General features: G+C 61.0%; 1 protein-coding gene across 24 annotated transcripts in view; it reads right to left on the bottom strand.

The window, feature by feature from the left end:
- LOC129009708 (multiple epidermal growth factor-like domains protein 6) overlaps positions 1–18411 on the bottom strand; it is a 124041-nt gene extending 105630 nt beyond the window's left edge. For 20 of the 24 annotated variants that reach the window (XM_063660086.1, XM_063660089.1, XM_063660103.1 and 17 more), the window contains exons 1-3: positions 18027–18304; positions 9278–9412; positions 2056–2165 (exon numbers count right to left, since the gene is read on the bottom strand). In XM_063660086.1, coding sequence (XP_063516156.1) covers positions 2056–2165; positions 9278–9412; positions 18027–18157 — 376 coding nt within the window. In that variant the 5' untranslated portion in view covers positions 18158–18304. Of the gene's footprint in view, positions 1–2055; positions 2166–9277; positions 9413–18026 lie in introns of all 24 variants that reach the window. The other 4 variants (XM_063660113.1, XM_063660138.1, XM_063660124.1 and 1 more) reach the window with 2 other exon arrangements.
- Between the last annotated feature and the right edge of the window lie 3897 nt (positions 18412–22308).

Here is a 22308-nt window from a genome sequence, read left to right as displayed (position 1 = left end):
TCAGACAGTTACTGCTGACGCGAGTGAACACAAGGTGTACACGAGGATAGCCAGAGCCCAGCTCGGGGCTCAGAGGGGATGGCATCAGGGGAACGCGGCCGCACACACCTCTACCTGCAGTTGCCTTCCCTGCCCGGGCTCTCCACCCCCGCCCCACCCAGGACCCCAAGCCCAGGGGCACCCCTACCCCCGCCCCAGCCATTCATGCAGCTGTGCCTTCAAGTCCCCTCCTGGGAGCAAAAAGCCCGCTCTTCCCCAGTAAACCCTGGGGACTCGGGCTGGCAGCCCTATTTCCTCTCCCCGCCCCCTGCCCTGCTCCAAGCTGCCTGTTGTTTCACCCCATTATTAGAATCCCCTTTGGCAGGCCCCAGAACTCCTGCCTCGGAGTGGAAACCCGGGGGAACCTTGGCTTTGATGTCTGCCCCCTCCCCACTAAAAAGACCCCTTTGTTCCTCCCAGACGACAGGAGCAGACAAACAGGTACAGCTCAGGCGCCATCAGCAACAGTGGGGGCTGGGACCTGCTCCGAGGGGCGGCTGGCCAGCACCCCCCTCCCTGCTGCCAGCAGTGGCCCTGTCGCCTCCTTCTTCCTTGTTACTCTCCTCCCTTCCTGGAGAGAATTACCCACTTCCTCTACTGGAAAAACATCGCCATCATCCCTTCTCTTCCCCTTTTCCCGCTGGAGCTCGAGCCAGGACAGGCGACTTCAGCCTCAGTTTGCAGCCTGCATGCTTCCTGTGTGAGAAGAGCCCCTGCGGCTCCAGGCAACTACCTGCCATAAGGACCCCTAGAGCTGGGTTCTGTTCCTGTCACCGGAGCCCAGGGGAGCCCACTGTCCATTAACCCTCAACGTGAGGAGTGCTGGCCGGACATGGTGGCTCACACCTATAATCCCAGCACTTTGGAAGGCCGAGGTGGAAGGATCGCTTGAGCCTGGGAGCTCAAGACCAGCCTGGGCAACATGGTGAGACCCTGTCTCTACAAAAAATACAATAATTATTCAGGTGTGGTGGTGCACACCTGCAGTCTCAGCTACTCGGGAGGCTGAGGTGGGAGGATTGCTTGAGCCCAGGATTTGAGGCTGCAGTGAGCTATGGTGGTGCCACTGCACTCCAGCCTGGTTGACAGAGTGAGACCTTGCCTCTAAAAAATAAACATAAAAAGCAACAAAATAAAAATGTGGGGAGTGCATGACTCCCAGCCACACTCCACGGCACAGCCTGTCCCTCACTGGCAGGATGCCACCTCGATGTTTTAGGGGAGGCCAGCTTTATGGGACAGGGTCCCACGACCTCTGGACTGACCCCTCCCAGGGAGGGACACTGACCCCTTTGCTCAGGCGGTTTCACCGGCGGGGCTTCTGTCCCCATGCCTGAAACCCTTCCCAAACATCTCTGTAGCTGTGAGCCCCATTCCTTTTACAAAGCAGAGGCTTGAGAGCCACCCACTCAGCTCAGACCACCCAATTCCAGTCCTGGGCCCCACACCTCTGAGCCTCAGCACAACAGCACCTGCCCAGGTCAGGTCGTATGCAGCATGGGCCTCTCGAATTGTGCTGGCTACATAACGGAGAGAGGAAGGAGTAGCTCCCTTATACCCACTGAAGCTGAGGCCCGCCACCCGGCCTGGACTGGCCTTGGGAGAACATGGTATAGGGAAACAGGGCAGGGAGAGGGACTCGGGGAGCTGGGGGTGAGCATGATGTGGCAGGTGAACCCTGAACCAAGCTCAGGAGTACATGAACCACAGACACCAATGCGTGGCCCCAGGAAACCCTCAGACACCCTGCCAATGGCAGGCTCCCGTCCTCCAGCAGAGCCAGCAAAGTGGACTGACCCCACCCTGCCCCAGCTCTCTCTTTCCATAGCTCTGCCAGCCTCGCTGATGTCGCTTTTGCAGCCTTTGGCAAGCGGCATTGCTGAGTGAGTGGCCCCTGAGTCTCTCGTGTGGCTGGGGAAGGGCGATCCCCACCAGGCCCGGGGCAGATTCATGGCTCTGCTGAGTCGTCTGGGGTGGAGGTGGAGGGGAAGGCGGGGAGGCGCAGGCGGCACTCACCCGAGAGGCAGCCCTCCTCACCGGGCTGCTGTGTCCACCCTCGGCAGCACCTGAGCACGGTCCGGGCCTCCGTGGTATACACCTGCCTGTAGCCCATGTAGTAGACGGTTCTAGAAAGAAAGAGAGAAGGGAAGTGCTTACCGTCGCGGGACTGGCTGTATTTGGCTCTCACTGCAACTCTGGGAAGACTGACTCTGCATCAGCCGGGTTCCCAGCGGCACAGGCTGCGGCACCAAGGTTCCCGGGTGGGGTGGCTGATGCCAATGCCCAGCCAGGTTCTTCTGAATGAGGGGGCAGCATGGAGGCAGCAGGGGCCGTGCTGGAACCAGCGACAGTGGCCTCGTGCTGCATGCAACCCGGGAACACGCTACCCCACTGCCTCTGCCCGGCCCCCTCCCTCCCAACGGTGGTCCTGGCTCCAGGCTGGCGTTGGGACGCACATCTCACCACTCACTCACAGGTCTGTGAGCGTCGCAGGGAGTTGGAAGTGCCCAGCCCTGGAGCCAGAATGGCTTCTGGGATGAGCCAAGTGGGCCCATGGTGCCCGGGACCGGGTGGGCTGTGCCAGGCAGGGGAGGTGCCAGTTCAGACTCCACATTCTGAGTCCATCAGTGAAGCAGACGGCCCCAGTAGGAGCCCCACACACAGGTGCCATGGCCACTGCCCCCTACACCCAGGAGGACAAAGCTGAGCTGGGGAGACAGAGGGGACCTGGAGGAAGCAGTTATGGGGAGCAGCAGGAGGACCTGTGTGGGCCCAGGTCAGAGAGGAGGCGCCATGGCGGGCAGGCAGGGAGGGCTTCCCGGAGGCAGTGTGGGCAGGGCAGCCTTGGTTCACAGGCTGGCTCCTGCTCAGATGGGATGGGCTGCGGGTGTCACTAAGGCTGAGCAGAAAATGGTAGGGCCCCCCAGGAGATGGCAGTGTCCTCCTGGGAATGGGCAGCCCGATCTGGCTCCCACCCCAGGGCACCCTGCGCCATCCCCTGCCCAGCCCCCGTCCCCACCCCAGGGCACCCTGCGCCATCCCCTGCCCAGCCCCCGTCCCCACCCCAGGGCACCCTGCGCCATCCCCTGCCCAGCCCCCGTCCCCACCCCAGGGCACCCTGCGCCATCCCCTGCCCAGCCCCCGTCCCCACCCCAGGGCACCCTGCGCCATCCCCTGCCCAGCCCCCGTCCCCACCCCAGGGCACCCTGCGCCATTCCCTGCCCAGCCCCCGTCCCCACCCCAGGGCATCCTGCGCCATCCCCTGCCCAGCCCCCGTCTCCACCCCACGCCTGCAGGCATCACCAGCCCCCACGCCTGCAGGCATCACCAGCCCCCACGCATGGGAAGTCTTGGCAGAACATTTGGCAAGGGGCCTGTCTCTCCCGCTCTGGTACTCGCCCTGAGTGAGACAGCTACAAACCTAGAGCAGAGGGAGGATGGGAGGTGGGGGCACCCCAGCCCACACAGCCCCAGCAAGCCTTCCACCATCACAGCCCCAGCCTGGGGCTCCTAAGTCTCAGTTCCTCTTTGCCTGGGCCTCTTCCAACTCGAGCTGCCCCCCACAGGCCGCCAACCACCCGCTCCATGCCCCCTAAAGTGAAAGACCCTTGGAGAGGGCTGGTTGGCCTGCGGACCCCACAGCCCCTGTGAGGACCAACCCCTCATTGCCCTGCAGCCACCAGCAGCTCACACAGGCTCCACCGCCACCAGGGAGCTGGTTCACGCAGGGCTGGGGTCATCAGGGGAATGAGGCCTCGGCCACACGGGTGCCAACTCCTCTGCCTTCTGGAAGGTTCGCTGCCTCTCGAGGAAGCTCCTTTCCTGCTTCTTCAGAGCATGAGTCACATCAGCCCCAGCACCCGCCCACCGACCCTGCTGTCCTTCCTCAGGGAGCAACCCTGACGCCTGGGTCCTCACCCCTCCACTGCCCAAACAGCCTCCACCCTCACTCTAGCAAGGACTAGCAAGACAGACGGCCACCTGTGCCACCTGCGCACCCTGACGCCGTCTCCCGCTGCTTGTTCTGCAGTGACTAATGTCCCCACAAACTCAGGTCCCCCCAGGTGTGACCTTACTTCTTGGAAATAGGGTCTTTGCTTCACCTGCAATCCAGTGACATGAGGTCGTTCACAGCGGACGGGGGGCCCTAATCCAGTGACATGAGGTCGTTCACAGCGGACGGGGGGCCCTAATCCAGTGACATGAGGTCATTCACAGCGGACGGGGGGCCCTAATCCAGTGACATGAGGTCGTTCACAGCGGACGGGGGGGCCCTAATCCAGTGACATGAGGTTGTTCACAGCGGACGGAGGGCCCTAATCCAGTGACATGAGGTCGTTCACAGCGGACGGGGGGCCCTAATCCAGTGACATGAGGTTGTTCACAGCGGGTGGGGGGCCCTAATCCAGTGACTGGCGCCCTTATAAGAAGAGGGAAATTTGGACGCAGGCACAGGGGATGGCTGTGTGAACAGGAAGGCAGAGACGGAAGTGGCGGCCACAAGGCAAGGCACTCCCAGACAGCCGGCAGCAGAAGCTGGGGGCTGTGACAGACGCCCCCTCAGAGCCCCTGCAGGGGCACAGCCTGCCCACACCTTGATCTTGGACTTCCGGCCCCTGGAGCTGGGAGAGAATAAAGCCCCGCTGTTTTGAAGCCACCTGGTTTGTCGGGGCTCACTGCAGCAGTGGCAGGAAACTCTTGCACAGCTCACCGCGTGGTACCTGCCCACGGGTCCCAAGGCTCTGAGGCCTTTGTGTTTGCTCACGTGGATGTGCGTGGTGGGAGGATGGAGAGAGAGGCAGAGAGGGACAGAGGCAAGACAGAGAGAACAGAAAGAGAAATCGAAGGAGTAGAAGATGCGCCCGCCCCAGGCCTGCCCTGCAGCCTGAGGACCCTACAGCAGCCACCCTCCCCCAGCTCTGCCGCTGTCTGCAGGGGAGGTGACCAGGGGCCCAGCCAACAGCCTGGGATCAAGGGCCCTTGAGCCTCTGGGAGTGGCCAGGGCAGCCGGGCTGCCGTCTCTGGGTAACAAAACACCCCCATCTTGCCGGGGCTGCTGCATGGGAAGCCGGAGGTGGGCCCTGGGGACCCTGACACAACAAACAAGCGGGGCCAGTGGCCGGCGGGCGGGCCGCTTCCCGGAAGCATGTGCTCATACACGCGCACTGCACAGAGACGCTCTGGGAGCGCCTTGCAAACCCCGTCTTGGCAGGACATGAAACCACTTGCCCGGACAGAAACCGACCACCGCGGTGAACAATATTTGGCAGAGCTGAGAGTGGGCCTGTGCATGGTAAATATTTATCCCCTCTCCCAGGCTGCAGCAGTGCTGGGCTACGTGCTGCTTCCCTGGGCCACTGACCACCCCCTCCATCCCCCCGAAAGGGAATAGCCCCTGCAGCCCCCGTGAAGACCAGCCCTTCATTCCCCGGCAGCCAGCACCAGCTCACACGGGCTCCAACGCTGGGGAGCTGGTTCACGCAGGGCGGGGGTCGTCGTGGTAACGCGGCCGGCCCCGGGTGCCCACTCCTCTGCCTTCTGCAGCCACCAGCTCACAGTGGAGGCCATGGATCAGGGAGTGTGGGTCTGGCAAGAGGGACCTGGGCAGGAGGGACCTGAGCGGCAGCTCTACCATCAGAGCCCTTCCTCCACCCCTTCCTTCTCAGGGACCTTGCTCCTCAGAGGGCAGGAGTCCCTTTATTCAGACGGCCCCCCAGCCGGGTTTGTCAGGGAAGTACCCACTGAGGGGGCTGAGGGCAAGACCCCTGAATACCCGGGCGCCCTCTCAGCTGTACTCACAGCCTCACCTACTCTGGGCCGGGCCGGGCCGGAGCACCCATCACTCCGCGGCCCTGCCTGAGGCAGACAGCAGGCTCCACAGCCCAGAAGCCAGACGAGGGGCTGAGGTCCCCTGCCCTTCCAACCATAGCCATCACAACACAGCCACTGCGGGGCCAGCCCGGGGAGGCGGCTCATCTAATCCTCACCGCTGCTGTGAGCCAGGTGGGGAAACTGAGGCTTCAGCAGGTTCCCACCCTACTGGGGCTCATCCAGCCTGCTGGCCTCCCCCACAGAGCTCAGGAGAGGAGGTGTCTCCTTGTCTGTCCAGGGCAGGAGGGTGATCCTCCACCAGGCAAGCCAGGGTGCCCTCAGGCTGTGCGGTGTGCAGCTGCTGCCTCTCGCCCTCGGCTCTCAGCCACCCGGCACCCTGCTCCAACCAACTGGAGAATTACCGGTGGAGAATAATTGCTACAGAAAGAGAAGGCCAGAAGCCAAGCCCTCGGGGACACAGTCCTGACAATGAGGCCCCAACAACCTGGCACGGGCACACCGCAGGCAAAGCTGGACATTCAGAGCCACATGTGGCACCCTCCAGGCCTGGGCAGGGTGCCTGCCACCAAGCCCAGCTGTGGCCTCACAGCCCAAGTCACCAGTCACCCAGCCGTGTGACGGTGGAGGGCTTGGCGGCAGTCTCGGCCCGGCTGGCGAGGTGGCAGATGGAGGTGTGTAGAGGCTGAGGGGCACTCATGCTTGCTCCTCACTCCAGGGCCTGAGGAAGCCCAGGCCAGCCCCTGACCCTGCCCTGCTGGGGCTGTTCTGCACGTGGGCACCCCGTTTCTGTGCCCCACTCTGTGCCAGGCAGCCCAGAAAGGGTTAGGTTCTGACAGGCACGACCCCAGGCCCAGGAGATACTGTCAGCTCAGCTCACGGGTGAGAAAAAGGAGGCTGAGGTCGCCAGGCTGACAGGGGTGGAGCCAGCAAGGAAACCAGGAGCCTCCCATGGTACCAGCTCACCCTTGAGTCACCCCTCAGTGCCACGGTGCTCTGGGGTCCCGCCTCAGCCTCCCTGTCGCCCCTCTGTGCCCTCCTAAGGGCAGCCCGGGCCGCCTTCCCTGCATCTCCCCAGAACCCAGGGGCCCCAAATGCTCAGTGCCCTGGCTGAATGGTGGCCAAGCCAATGAGCCGCCCTGCCCTTGCTGAGCCCAGCCACACATACCCAGGCGTCTGCTGTGTGGCAAAGCCGTCCCCGTGGGCACAGGAGGAGTGGCCTGTGCCCACCTCCATGATGCCATCCAGAGCCCAGCTGGGACGCTGGGGTCCCCACCAGTTCCACAGTGAGTTGGGAACCTGGTCGTAAGCACTGGGGGCTCGAGGGCAAACGGCAAGGGCTCAGGGTTAGGGACGGGGACTCCTGATACCAGAGGAGGAGAAGCAATGCTCTGAAGGAGGACGGGCAGGAGCCGGAGGGCGGGGAACAGGGCTGGTTCCTGGGAGGAATGAAGAGAGCAGGCCCCAGGCCGGTGCTCCAGGCACCACCCAAAATCTCGCCGCGTGGAGCGTGGAGTGATGTCTGGACCTGGCATCTGAAGAGACTCTCCCAAGGCTGCACAGCTGGATTCAGCCCCCAGCGGCTTGGGAGGGGACACAAATTGGAAACGTGAGATTTGGAAGCACCGTGTGCCCATGAACAGCCCCAGGAGCATCTCAAAGGGACAGGGGCCCGGGCCGCGTGTCACCACCTCACTTGGGGCTGGTTCCAGTAGAGCGCACAGGACACCCATCCCCCCAGCACCTGGGTGGTAAGAGGCCTCTGGTTCCCCAGGAGTAGGGGTCAGGTGAGAACAGCCCAGGGTCCTCGGAGGTGGACCTCGGCCCCTCCCCCACAACAAGCCCAGGACCTTGAGGCAGAACGGCCACCTTTCGGGAGGGAGGGTTGGTGAAGAGACCCGGACACCCTGCATTGGGTAATGCCAGGAGGGGATCCCCTGCCAGTGCCCCCCGCCAGGCAGGGGGACTTTGTCCACAGCTGCCCCCAGTGCCCTGCCAGGAGGCTGAGGACCCTGGCACATCAGCAACGCTGCTCCCACCCTGCCTTCAGGCCAGCCTGGAGACCACAATGGAGAAATCGTGCCCCCATGGCAGGGGGACTTCCTCAGCCCGGCCACCAGCACTCTCTCCAGCCCTGGGCTCAGATGGCTCCTGGCTGCTTCTAGAAACGGAACTCTTCCACCATGAGCTGTTGGCGGGAGACCTGGCTGACGCAAACAAATTCCCACAGGTAAATCCACCTGCATCCACGCACGCATGATTGCATCCATGCACGCATGGCATCCACAGGGCAGGCCCACATCCACGCATGGCTGACAGTCAGGATAGACTGCAAGCTGCTATTTTGGGGAAAACAATGAGAGGAGATTTCTTCTTCTTTTTGTTCAGGCTCCCAGAACCTCAGCCCTCCTGAGATCTCTTGTTTTGGGGGCTTAGGATCCCTGAACCTCAGCCCTCCTGGTACTGGGCCGGGTCCTCTGTTGGGGGGGTCATCCTGTGTGCTGCAGATGCTGAGCAGCATCCCCGGCCCCCTCAGCCTGCCCAGCTCACCTGTCACCAAACCTGACTCCACATCTCCACTGTCCCGGGGTAGGAAGACAGAACCGCCCCTGAGTGACAACCACCATTATTGCTTAACGGCTTTTTTTCTCCTCTACTCTGAACACATCTGAATTGCACAGCAAACACACATTGACCGGAAAGCTGCCGGAGCCCCCTGGAGCAGGTACAGCAGGTGCAAGTGTCCCGCGTGGACCCCACACCCAAGAGAGCAGCATAGAGCAGGACCTCGGCTCCTCCGCAGATCCCAGGCTGAGAAGCTAAGCCACGCTCTTATCTGAGAATGCGTTCCTGCCTTCCCTCCCCCAGACACATGGAAACCCTCCACCTGACATGGGGTGGCTGCCAGCTCCCCGCACAACCCGCTTTGCGGCAGGGCCAGCTCTGCAGAGCCTGAGTCTATAAAAGGGGGAAGAGGTGTGCACAGGCACTCAAGTTCGGTGTTGAAATAAAATCTTGAGCAGTAAAAAGTTTCACGTGTGTTTGGGAACAAGGCCCTAGGGCCAAGAAGCAGCAGCCTCCCACTGGGCCCCTGGCAGGCTGAGACCACTCTCCCTTTCCTGGGTGGCCAGCATCCTCCTGGGCTGGGCCCCTCCTCCTCCACACACCCCTCACAAAAGACTCAGGTGCTTGGCTAAACAGGAGAGGGCTACAGCATGTGAGTAGCCCCGTGGCAGCCCCACCCTGAGGGTGGGAGAGGCCTCATGCTCAGATGAGGGCTTCAGGCAGGGGGTGCGTGTGGCCCCGAGACCAGGACGGGGTCCCAGCCTTGGCTGCCCAGCTCCCGGGTGGTCAGTGCCACCCTTTGTGTGAATGGAGCCCCTCCCCCAACACGGGCCCCTGCACTTACCTCCGCTCATGGCCCACGCACCACGCCTGCCACCCGCAGCCGGCCTTCCACACCGGCACCGTGTGGCTGAAGGCCCGCACGCACGGCTGGCGGCGGCCCACCAGGGTCAGCTCCTCCTCAGCACACACGTGGGGCCTGGAACAGAGACACGGAGAGTCAGCACCTCGGCCACCCCCAGCCGGCAGCACCCACCTCTCCTGCACCCCCAGCCTTGGGTGTCAGCTCATCTGGAGTGAGGTCCAGGCCTCCACAGCACAGTGCCCATGCCAGTGCCCCAGGCCGGCTGTGGGACCCAGGCTTGAGAGCACAGGAGCTCAGAAGAAAAGGCAAGATGACCGCCACATCCCCCACGCATGGGCCACAGCGTGGCTCCTGGTACTCTAAGACCTCGCAACACAGCCACCAACGACGCTGCCTCAACAGACAGGAACTGTGGCCTCAAGGCACAGTCACACCTCGTCCAGAATCCAGGACCAAGCGCGGGCCCATTCTGTCCTCTCCACCCCAGCCCTCCCCACCTCGCTTCAGAGATATCCCCAGGCCTGATGCTGCTGGGGCACACAGCTGGGGTGAACCCAGGCCCATCCACTGTGAAGTCGGTGGCTCCCTGGCAGACCTGTGTCCCCTCTGTCCTATGACCCACACTGGTGAGTGTTTGCTCTTGGAGGAGGAGGTGAAAACCCCAGCCCCATCCCTGCCAAGCTCCTTCAGGTCCCTCCAAGGCCTCTCCAGCCCAGAGGCTGCATAAACCAGGGGAGGGGGCACGCCAGGGACAGGCGCCTTAAGCCAGCCATCCAGACCCCACCTGGCTCGGAGCAGGTGGAGAAAGGACTCAGGCCCTGCAGAGGGAAGGGTCAGAGGGAGGGACCCTCCAAAGACAGCCACACGGGCCGGCACCCCCAGAGCAGGGGCTCGCCCCTGGCCTGCCCTGACCGAGGGGTGAGAAGGGCTCCCTCCACAGAGGCAAATTCGGGGGAGGAGGACAAGGCTCCAGCGCACGTGTCCCACTGAATCAGGTGATGTCTGGGGGGGCCTCAGAGGAAAGAAGAGGCTTGTCCTGCTCTCCCAGCTCTGGACTGGCTCCCCAGAACCAGGGCTAGGCACACCTGGTGCGGGCCGGTGTCTCCCCTCCAGCCTCAGGTGCAGCAAGCCTGGCAGATCCCGCCAGAGCCCCTCCCACCTCCTGGGGGCAAGCAGGTGGCATGGGTTCCCCCAGCCTCCTCATCAGAGGTCCCCACCCCACTGGGAATATTGTCCAGACTCGGTACTGCCCTCCGCCCAGGCCTTGCCAGGAGCTCCTAACCCGCCGCCACCCAGTGGGCCAGACCCTGGCTCAGCCACAGACTGCACGCCCCGTCCAGCCACCCTGGCCCCAGGCCAGCCGCCCCCAGATGGAGGCTCTCGCAATGGAGGACTTATTTTTCCTCTTTCCCGGGGCTCGTGCTGTGTGGGAAGCCCTGTGTCCCCTCTGACTTCAGCCCACCCCCTTGTGCTGAACAAATCCAGAAAGCACAGACCCAACACAGTGGTGGCAAAAACTGAGAGTGGCAAATGGCAGGGCCTCACAAGCCAGGACAGCAGGGGCTCCTCCAGGCTGCTGTGGCACCCGGAGGAGGGACCCTGGCCTCCAGCTGCCCACCCACAAAGGGACAGACGAAGGCTGGGACTAGAGTCCAGCTCCTGGTCTCCAGTCAAGTCCGAGAGGGGCTGGGGCTGCTGCTGGACATGTCCTGCCCGTGACCTCCTGCCGAGAGGTTCTGCCCACACTCTCCCGCAGTTTCCCAAACGTCCCATCCCAAGGCTGAGGCTTGCCCACCCGAGGCAGCGTTGATTCCTGGAGTCCAAGCTCAGGTGACTGCAGGGCAGGGGCACAAGCCAGGGCACGAGGCAGGACAGAGCTCCTCCTGGCCATGAGCAGGGTCCAGGTTCCCCACCAACTCCCAGACAGATTGGCAGCTGCAGCCGAGAAGCCTCCACAGCAATGGGGACCCTCCAGCTAGGCAGGATCAGCTGCATGAACCCAGGGCAGGTGGAAAGGCTCTGCCATCGCTTCTTCCTGCACCAGGAAGACAACTCTCACCTGGGTGGAGAGCGAGACTTTCAAAAACCCCAACTATTTCTACCTGGGAGCTAGGGAAGAGGTGACTCGTTCAGGAGTGTCTCCTCCATGCCCAGCACCAGGTCCTTTCCTGACGTTACATCATCGAATCTCTCCCCTCCCAGGGAGGAAATGGCAGTGACCCCCTGATCTGCTCAAGGTCACCAGCTAATGGTGATGACTAAGGGCCAGGTCTCTCCCACCTTCCCCCAGCACTGTCGGGCCTCTGTGTCCCAAGGGCCACGGATCCCAGAGTGAGAACAGGGGAGGGGGCAGGACCAGAGGTTGGATCAGGGACAGAGGGTCATGTCTCCAGGGAGAGCCCTCCTCAGCCTCCCTGGGGCTGGGTCCTGACCTCATTCCTGACCCCCAGACTACAGCACCCATGGGGGATGGTCTCACAGCCCCCAGGGCCACTGCCCCACCCTGCTGTGACTCAAGGCTGACCTCTGTGGATCACATCCTCCCAGCACCCGCAAACACACAAACACTCTCACACTCACACTCTCACACACAAACTCAGACTCAATCACACACATTCACAACCACTCATACACACACCCACACAGTCACACACTCACAGTCACATACACCCTTACTCATACTCAATCACACACACCCACACACACAGTCACACATACTTTACATGGACTCGAACACACACTAACACACAATGAACTCACACATACACACTCAATCACACAAACACAATTACACACATTCACAAGCACATCACACACATTCACACTCACATGTATGCTTACACACTCAACATGCTCATACACTCACACACGTTCACACTCTCACTACCATACCCACAATCACATACACACAAACACACAATCACACATTCACACTCAAAATCACACACCCTCATACACACATACACTTACCCACACACACATACGCACAATTACACACACACAAAATCACACACATACACATTCACACTCACACACAATCACACATACTCTCATACACACTCTCACACGCTCACATACACATTTACAATCACACACACATACACTCATACAATGATACACTCACACACACACAATCACACACATACACTCACGCGCTTCTGTACCCTCACGCATGCAAGCTCACAAACCCACACACTCGCACACACATATGCACTCTCAAACTCCCATCACACACACTCACAGATACACACACAGGCACACACACACTCACATACTTACACACTTTGCCCTCTGGCTGCCAGGTGGGTTTAGTCAATGGGAGGACCAGCAAGAGATGTGGGAGAGGCACTGGGGTATGGCCCTCCTGTCAGGGGCGGGGGCTGCACCCACTCTCTCCAGGTTCCAGGACCCGGCCCCCACCCAAGGGATGACCTTGGTTCCACGGTGGCACCCCCGTGCTTCCTGTGCGCTTTCGTGAAGATCCCTCCCCAACCCCTCCCGGGACAGTGCCACCCCCGTCCTCCTCCTACTAACAGATACTCTGTCCCCCTGAAACTTAAAAAATTCACGCTTTCATGTAACAGTGTCAAATTTGGGATCAGAGACAGGTGTTTTAAAGAACTAGCGCATCTTGGAGGGCAGAACTCATGATGAACGCACCCACCCCACCGACCGTCGGGCTCTAGGGCTGCAAAGCGTCATGCAGTCGTTCTCAAAGTGGGGTCCCCTGGCCAGGACCAGCCGCCCCTCCTGGGAACCTGCAGAAATGCACATTCCTGGGCCCCACCCTGGAACACTGAATCCAGGACTCTCGGGGTGGGGCCCAGCATTCCTTGGGGAGGGAAGGATTGTGTGTGTTTGCCCAAGCCCACCAGGGGATGCCGGAGCACACTCAAGCTTGTAACCCCAGGCCTAGCGGTTTGAAGCAAGGTCTCACCACCAGGCAGCCTGGGTTTGAATCTCAGCTCCCCACGCCCCATCTTTAAGACGCGCAGGTTACTGAACGTCTGCCTCAGTTTCCTCACCTGTAAAATGAAGACTCACAGCACTGACCTTGCCAGGTTGTCATGAGGGTTAGATGAGCCCTCACAGAAAAGGGCTCCTGAGCCCTCAGGAGATGTGAGCTAATGTTACTGCAGATGCTGGGACTATTTATTCCGGAAAAAGTGTCACTTGTACCTCGAAAGTGGGCCATAGGAACTGCTACAGGCATTGAACGCTTTTGCCATCCCTGTGCTTTGCAACACACTTACCCACGGCGAGCCCTGGGCACAGGTGGCCTTGAACTTCTTGCCATATAAAAACGGAAGCGGGGGGGGGGGAATAGGCCGATGATCCCTGAGCTCCTGGGCTACAGGGTCCAGCCCCTGACTCTGCAATGGCCCCTGTGCTGAGGGCAGCCACTGTGAAGGGACTCTGTCACCATCTCAGTATGGAGATGACACAGAGAGGGCAGAGCTGTGAGCTTGGGTTTTCAACAGACACTCCAGGCCTGGGGCCTGCTGTGCAGCCTGAGGAGTCACTGACCATCTCTGAGCCCTCAATTCAGCATCTGGAAAGCAGGTGTGATGACAGCTCGGGCCTCCAGGGCTTGGAGACCTCAGGGACACGGCTGGGGTTGGGGGTACTGAGGGGTTGGGTGCTCCCCTCTGAAGGGCCTTCTTGTCCCTCCTGGCCCTCCTCAAACCTCAGCAATCTCAGCTGCCACTAACCAGCAAGATGACAATGCTGAAGGACTCACCGAGACCCCTTGCCAACCCCACCCTGGACCACCCAGCAGCCCTTCCTGCACATCACACCCGTCACTCTCCAGGCCCCTGCCCGCCTGGTGCGCCCTATGTCTCCCCAATAACTCCTCCCCCTCACGGCTCTCCCCAAGGCCAGAGGGCCCTTGCCCTGCCCAGCCAGGCTGTGGTCCCTGAAAGCAGCTCCTGGATGGCTCTTGCAGTGACCCCCAACAAAATTGATTGATCATCAATCAAGCCAGCCTTCAAGGGCGGAGGGGGTGAGTGTGGGAACGACTGTCTCCTCTGGGGACTTCAGCACCGCACACACGGCCACAGCAGCCTTCCCGCACCGCACCCACGGCCCCGGCAGCCTTCCCGCACCGCACCCACGGCCCCGGCGGCCTTCCCACCTGGGAAGATGGACAAGTTGGCGGGGGGAGGGCAGGCAGAGGAGTGGACAAAAAGAAACCTCCCACTGCTGCACATGGATCTGAGGAGAACCCAATAAAGCGCCTGGTGACCTTTGACAGGACCAGAGTCCCAGGCCTTTCTGTTGCTTGCGGCTGGATCCCACCTCCCATCTGGTGGCGTGGAACAGGAATTCCCAAACTACAAAGTGGATCCGGCACAGTCGGAGGCGGAATGCTCCCAGCTGTCGGGCCATCTGCTCCCGGGCAGAGCTGGGGCTCCACGGGCAAGAGATGGGCATGCTGCAGGGTCCCTCCAGGGCAGGCAGCGACAGTCTGGGCCCAGCGACGGTGTCACCAGGTTGGGGAGGGGGGGATCCAGAAACCGGGCAGCCAGCCTGGCTCAGCTCCCCAGCCTGGCTAAATGCAGCCCCTGAACAAACCCCTGTGGTGTGGGCGGCGGGGGCGAGGGGAGTTGGGGGGGCTCACTCAGTACAGCAGCCCTGGAGGTGGGGCTCACTCAGGCCAACGGCCTCACGGTTATTTTTAAAGGCTCGTTTTTACCCCCATGCTTCTCCTCTGCTTATGCTTCCCAGGCCCCTGCGCAGCCAGCATGGGGGGAATCTCAAGGCCCTGGGGTTGGGGGAGCCCAGCTCCTGCCCTGGGGCCCCTTGGACCCTCAGGTACCTTCCTGTAGACAAGGAGACAACGAACAGTGTCACTCAAAGCCCCAAAGGCAGCAGCTCACAGAAGTGAGAGCTCCTTCCCCTCCAGGTCACGTGCTATGAAACTCAGGGCCCTAAGGGGAGGCTGAGAACAGCTGTCTTCTACACCCTGGGGTCGGGGAGCAGGCCTGCTGACAACCTGCAGGCCTCAGGCTCACAAATGGGGCCCTTGGAGCCCATGGCACCAGTGGATCCAAAGAGCTACTTGCAAGATTGGACTTGAGCTTTCAGGGCCCGACCCGCCCTGGAGGGGAGGCATCATATCATTAGCTGATTCCAGAGCACTGGGCCATTTTTGTAGCACAGCTACCCAGAGGGGACTCCATCAGAGAGAACCTGAGCCCCTCGAAGCAGACACTCCTCTCTGCAGCCCAGCAACGCCTCTCAGGGTCTCCAAAATGTGGAGCTTCCAACCATGGCTGGTCCAAGCCCTGCGGGTCCATGCCTTAGCAGGTGGGCAATCGGCCCCCCTCTCCCAGACCCTGTTCCCAGATGCCCAGCCAGCAGCCTGGGACCTCCTGCATGAGGCCCCAGGAAAGGGGCCAACCATCCTTCCTCATAGTGGAAATTCACTTTGGAGTGACCTGAATCAGCAGATAGATCAGCTCTGCACGCTCCAGGGATGGGGCAAAGCACCTGGATCTGCGAGTTGGAGGGCACCCCCCTCACTGCCCCCGACAGCGTCTCCTAGAGGCCCTGGCTTCCAGCATTAACAGGAGGTTGGCAGTAAGGCTTCAACTCAGCAGCCAGTGGTTCAGGAACACTCAGCCAGAGGGGGTGCCGCTGCCCCGTGCCAGGCCCTGCCTGCTCATCAGATTCCCAGGAGGAAAGGGTAATGGGGAGGACAGGATCAGCAGGGACTGAGCACTCTCTGGGATCTGGCCTGCTCCTCTGGGGTAAGGGAGCCAACAGTGCCCTTGCCCCACCCCCGTACCAGAGCCCACAGCTTCCTCCTCCTTTCTGCTCCACCGAGTGAGCCTCAGAACAGGCCCTGCACTCCACAGCCCAGTGGGGACCTCTCCAGGGTCCAGCTCAGGGTCCCCGCACTCACTCAGCCCGCCAACTTTGGCCCACTGCGGCCTGGCTGCATGTCCAGGCACATGCCAGGTGCTTACAGGACAACAGGCCTGTGGAAGGCACGCCTGCCACCGTCACAGAACTCAGACTCTCGCTGGTGGACGATCTGTGAGCAGAGGCCTCCAGTGGATATGCCTACAGTCAAGAAGATAAACCAGGGGCACAGGCCCCCAGCGCAGCCACCGTCACTTACTGCAGCCAGGGAGGCTCCCCAGGAGAAGAGCAGGATGTGAAGGACAGAGAAGGGAGAGGAGGGGAGGTTTGGAGAAAGGATGAGCAAAGAGAGCCAACTCTGCTGCAACCCATTTCCACCATTTCAAACAGCTTTGCCCCAGGGTCACGAAGGGCCTCCTGAGCCCAGGTGCAGAGGCAGAACACAGGAAGCAGACCCTCCACTCCTTTCCTGGAGACCCCAGCAAGTCTGAGTCCAGCAGCGGGCCCAGGAAGGTCACCGACAGTTTCCGCAGTGCACTGGTGGCAGAGGCCCCTCGCAAGAGCAGGGACATCCGAGCAGAGACAGCGGGACATCCACCTCCGCCGAGCAGCAGCCCACCCCTGGGACTCTGGGGAGCCTATGCCCCTGGAAGCCCCTGGCTGGTCCCAGGAGGAGGTGGCTGGCTGAGCAGTGAAGGCCACTGTGGTGTCCCTTCTGAGCCTGCAGCTCTCCTGGGACAAAGGCATTGGAATCACAAGAAAGAGGAATGTCCCGCCGTCATGTGGAGTCAGGACTAGGGCCGTTCACACTGCGGATGCCAAGGCCCCCAACCCAGGGACAGCAGGGCTTTGAAAAGGCCTCCACTTCTTGGAGTAAAGCCAGACCCAGGGTGGGGTCTTGGGAGCTTGGATCCCCTCCCCTCCACCAGTTCGACGTGGCAGCTTCTCCTGTCAGTCCCCAGGCAGCTGCAGCTCGGTCCTGCACGGCCAGGTTTGTGGTGGGCCCTCGAGCACCAGGCCCTGCGGGGGAGTGCTGGACAGGAACAGCCTGAGGGCCCCTCTGCGGCCCCTGGACGGGGAGGCTGTCAGACAGGAGGCCTTCACCTGGGCCTGGCCCTCGCCCACCCGCCCCTGCCAGCAAGGCCAGGGAGTGCTGGGTCGGGGCGCCAGCGACTCCCCCCCCCCCCCCCCCCCGCCTCCTCCTCCACTGCCGCACCAGTTTTCCTTTGAGGCCAACACAAGGATTGATTTGCTGTTCAAGAGAGACCGCTAAACGGCCCGTTGGGGAATCATCTTTCAAAATTAAATTCATCTCGGCTGGCTCCCTGACCCTCTCTTCCTGCACATTCTGGCACTAAATTCCTTCTCCAACAGCCCAAAGCACACGTGTTTACCACACAGACCAACTCCATTCAGCTCTCCCATCTGGGCACGGCTCGCCCCTGCAAAGGCCCCCAGATCCCAGGAGACAGGCTTTGGAGGGAAGCGGGAACAGACGGCTTCCTCTCTGCCTTCTCCCAGCCGGGCTCTGGGGCCAGACCCTGCCCGGAAAGGGGCCCAGATTCCTCACCGCCTTCCAAGTACAGTATCTGCCTGAGCCTGCAGGACCCACATCACGGAGCAAAAGAAGGGGAGAGTGGGAGGAGGGGAGGGGACACGGCGAGGGGCCCTGCCACAGAAGGGCCTCAGACTCGACCCTGGAGCCCTGTGTCTCAGCCACCTCCTCCCCAGTTAACGCAAACAGCCCATTGTTCTGGAGCCCCAGGGACAAAGCCTCGGAGCTCGGTCCACCACGGGCCTCCAGAGGCCCCGGGGTCTCTGGACGACCCGCAGAGCCCTCCCAGCTCCTGCTACTCACATGCTGGGCTGCAGCGGGAGCAGGGGCCGCGGCGGAACGCTGGCGCCCACGGGCACGGCGGGGAGCAGCAGCAGCACCAGCGCCAGGACCGCCGCGCGCCCCGCTGCCCTCGCCTCTTCAAGGAACGACATCGTGCGCGCCGGTGCCTCCTCCGCTCCCCGGCTCACAGGCGACCCCGGCGGCTCCCCAGAGCCTCCGCCTCCACGTGCGCCATAGGACGCAGCCACAGGTGCCTGCGCCGGGTCCGCGGGGCCCAAAGTCGCTGCAGGTGCGGAGCGTCCCGGCTTCCCGCCCGCGCCCGAAGTGGCACCGCGGAGACCTGATCGCCGGGTCCACCCTGCAGGCACTCGCCCCAGCGCATTGAGCACAGTGCCCTGGGCCCAGGGCCTGGAAGGCCGCCACGCCCCCGGCCCGCCCCCAGCCCGGACCCCAGTCCCGACCCGCCCCGGCTCCCCCACCCCGTGCGCCCTCGGCCCCGCCCCTTCCCCCCTCCCCATCTCCCACCCCACCAGCGCCCCGCCCCCGGCACGGCCCCTGGACTTGCCCGGATCCCTCACCCCAGCCCAAGCTCCTGCTTCCAGCCCCGCCCCTAGCCCCTCCCCTCTCCGGTCCCGGCCCCGCCCACAGCCTTCCCGAGTCCCGCCCCAGACCCCGCGGGGCTGGCGCAGCCCCTTTGCGCTCCCTGCTCGTCTCATGCGGAAAGTCCAAGTCCTAACCGACTCTAGTGACCAATCCAGGAGGGGCTGGGCGCCAGGGGGCCACACCCCGCAAAGGCAGCTCTCTGGGGTCCCGGACCCCAGACCTCGACCTCAGGAGACAGCCCTCAGCCTCCCTCACTTCTCACGTCCCACGGGGAAGCCAGCCTCGGCTTGTCCTGCCCGTGGACGCTCCGTTCACCTTCGCCCTGACACCTCACCCCCTTCCCGCAGGGCAGGGGTCGGGGAAGGGCTTGAGGAGGGCGTGGCCAGCCTCTGCAGCCCGAGTGCACCCTGGACACCCCTGCTTCGGGGACCTGCATTGTTGGTTCCCAACCACCTTCTGGGCATCCCCGTTCCTCTTTCTGTGCTGCGTGTTCTTGGACAGTGGCCTGGAGTGGGTGGGCGCGGGGTCCTAGCAGCCACAGACAGGAGGAGGCGCTAACTTCTAGGGTGCCCATGGGCACAGAGGCACTGTCTAGGGTGCTAACTTCTAGGGTGCCCATGGGCACAGAGGCACTGTCTAGGGTGCTAACTTCTAGGGTGCCCATGGGCACAGAGGCACTGTTTAGGGTGCTAACTTCTAGGGTGCCCATGGGCACAGAGGCACTGTTTAGGGTGAGGCTTCTGCGAAGCAAGATTCACTTGTCTCCTTTGAAACCTGGTTTTGGTTTGAAATTGACTGACTCCAGGGGCCAGGACCAGGTAGTCTCAGGGATGGAGATGGAGTCTCTGGGGTCAGATCTACCAGACACTCAGGAGAGTCTCTTTTTGAATAGCGGAGGGAGATGCAATCTGGGTGAGACCAGATGGGGGCCAGGTGTGGCCCCCTCATTAGCCACACACAGAGCCAGCCATGCCAGTCCCTGCTAGAGAGGTGCGCTGACCATCAGCTTAGCCATTGAAGCCTGGCCAGGCCCTGTTCCTTGGAACCTTCCCCCTCCAAGGCTTCGTGTGGTCTGGGGGAGGAACTTCTAATAGGGAGCACTGCAGGGAGCCCTGGCTGGGAGGAGCTTGGGAAGGGAGCACCCCGACTGTCCCGATAGGAGGGACAACATTACCCCCAACACACACAGGCTGTCTGTGCCTCCACACCACCTGGAGGCTACAGTCCTCTGGGGGTGGGTGGCCATCTGGCCAGCCTCGCTGTCACCCCAGCTTTACAGAAGGGAAGACCTAGGTCACAGGAGGGGGAGCACACCAAATCACCCAGCTTGTGAACTGCAGATCCGGGAACTGAACATAGGGGTCTGGCTCTGGGGACCTTCGCCTAACCCTGTAATCTGCTGCTTATAAACAACAACAGCAACAACAACCATTGACAGGCACAAAATAGCCAGGAATCCCCAAGAGGTGAGCTAGTTCACTGTCTTCTAAAACCCCAACTACCAGTTGGTGCCCCCGTTGCTGATGCTCCAAACACTGCCCTACTCTGTCCTACGGGGCTCTCAATCCTGCCTCTCACCCACCCCCACTGACCACCCTTCCCAGAATCTCAGCTGCAGGGGCTGCCCCAAGCCTGGGTTTGGGGGCTATTTTCCTCCAGGTCTCCCAAAAGCCTGCACCCAAGAAAAGCTCCCCAGTGCGCCACTTCTGTGCTGGGCCCCTGTCCTCGGGTGGAGGTGCAAGCCTGTGAGTGTCTCCCCCACCCTGAGAGCTGTGGAATGGCTTCCCCATCTTTACATCTCATCCCTGCTCTTTGAGAGCTGGCTTGGCACACATAGGTGGTCGACAAGTGTATGTAAAGTGAACGAATTAACACCTTGAAAAAGTTCACCAGCTTCTCTGCTGAATTCCAGCTGGGCCTGGGACGGGGGGTGGAGGAGGATGACTCACTGTTTGAGAACATTCTCCAGCTTATCAGAGGAAGAAGGAAAGAATGTGGATGGATCCTATGGGTTCAAAAGGAGGTCTCTGGGCAGGGGAGGCTTCAGGTTTTGAGCAGCCTGAAACGTATAAAATGAGGGGGCCCTCTGGAAGAAAAATCATACAAAAGTAAGTTATTTTACAAAATACTCGACCTCGTGTGTGCATTTCTAGGGCCCTGAAACATGACCTCTGCTGGCCCAGCAGAACCCTGCCGCTACGCACTTCCCTGTCCCAGGCACTGCCTCTATGCTCTCCCCTGTCCCGGGCACTGCCGCTATGCTCTCCCCTGTCCCGGGCACTGCCGCTATGCTCTCCCCTGTCCCAGGCACTGTGTTGAGCAGCTGGGGGAAGAGTCCTGAGCAGGCCCCCGGTGGGGAGGCAGGCAGGAAGGGGATATGTCCTTCTTGCTGGAAATCCCTGTTGTCAGGACACCTGCCGCGCCCTCCCAGGCCATGCATAGCTTTTTCCCACGCCATTCAGGGTGATGGGGGCAATCCACTGGGGAGGTCTGTGGTCTTCCCCCACTGTGCTCGCTCGTCCCTAGACAGAACCCTCATTCTCAGGCACAGCAGGGAGCTCACTTCTCTGACAGGCAGGCCCCTGGGGCTGTCTGTGCCCCTACATCTCACCCCCTCCACCCAAAGCCCAGGTCCTCTGCCCAGCCTGGTACTGGAGGGCATGGGTGTCACTCAGACATGTGACCGTCTCAGTCCCAAAGTGTGTCTTCCTGCTCACAAGACAGCCGAGCACCAAAGAGGGTGCCCAGACTCGACACATGAAAACAGGCATTAGCCTGGCGTGTGTGTTTAATACACTTCTATATGCAGATTGAACTCATGGTAGACAAGGCTTCTTTTATAGCAAAAAATAAACTATGCAGAGCACAGTAAATATTCTCCAAGAATGATCTTTGTCCATTGTCATAATAAAGTGACAGTCTGTGGGACAGTTACTGCAAACATTTTCCCAGTCTGTAGTTTTGGTTTTAATATGGTTACTGAGGTTGTCAGACTATATAAGCTTCGAATTTCATGTACTAAGATGTATGTAGTTTTTTCTCTGCAGTTCCCTCCATTGCTTAGAAGCACTAAGCTTCTTTTTTGTTGCTTCCATTGCATTTATTTATTTATTTCCGTCGGCATTTATTCTGCTGTCCGCCGTGAAGGAGGACTCTCCCTGGTTAGCCAGTGGTTCAGGCACCATCAGCCAGCCCAGCTCCTTCCACTGATGCGAGGCAGCTTCTTCATCCCGAACTCATCACAAACAGACTCTGTCTCTGGGTATTTCCCCTGGGCCTTAGCTCAGCCCCAGACCGTTTTACCTGCTTGTCCTGCGTTCCCAGGATGAGACAGAAGGGCCTGCCGTGTTGATTCTCATGACAGCTTATCGGGAGCTTGTCTAAACGATGGCACAGCTGGTACCTCCCCACTACTCTCATCTTTCCCCTGAACATTATACTGGTAATTCCCATTTGTCATTCTTCCAAATGAATTTTGGAATCACTTTGCCCAGTCCCTTCAAAGCTGCACTGGACTTCTCATTGCAATTGCCTTAAATGTATGCATGGAGAAAAATGGACATTTTCAGAGTCATCAAACTGTGGGAAGGGCAGGGATCGCAGCAGGGGGTGCACTTTCTGACCCCCAAGGAGGCAAAGCAGAGAAAGGGCTGCTGCAGAGACTGTTGCGGGGCACTGCCCCCTGGTGCAGAGCGCAGGT

This window comes from Pongo pygmaeus, chromosome 1 (assembly GCF_028885625.2).
Source record: "Pongo pygmaeus isolate AG05252 chromosome 1, NHGRI_mPonPyg2-v2.0_pri, whole genome shotgun sequence".
NCBI lineage: Eukaryota > Metazoa > Chordata > Mammalia > Primates > Hominidae > Pongo > Pongo pygmaeus.
Note: the sequence above shows the minus strand (reverse complement) of the source record. Positions and strands in the feature narration are given on the sequence as shown.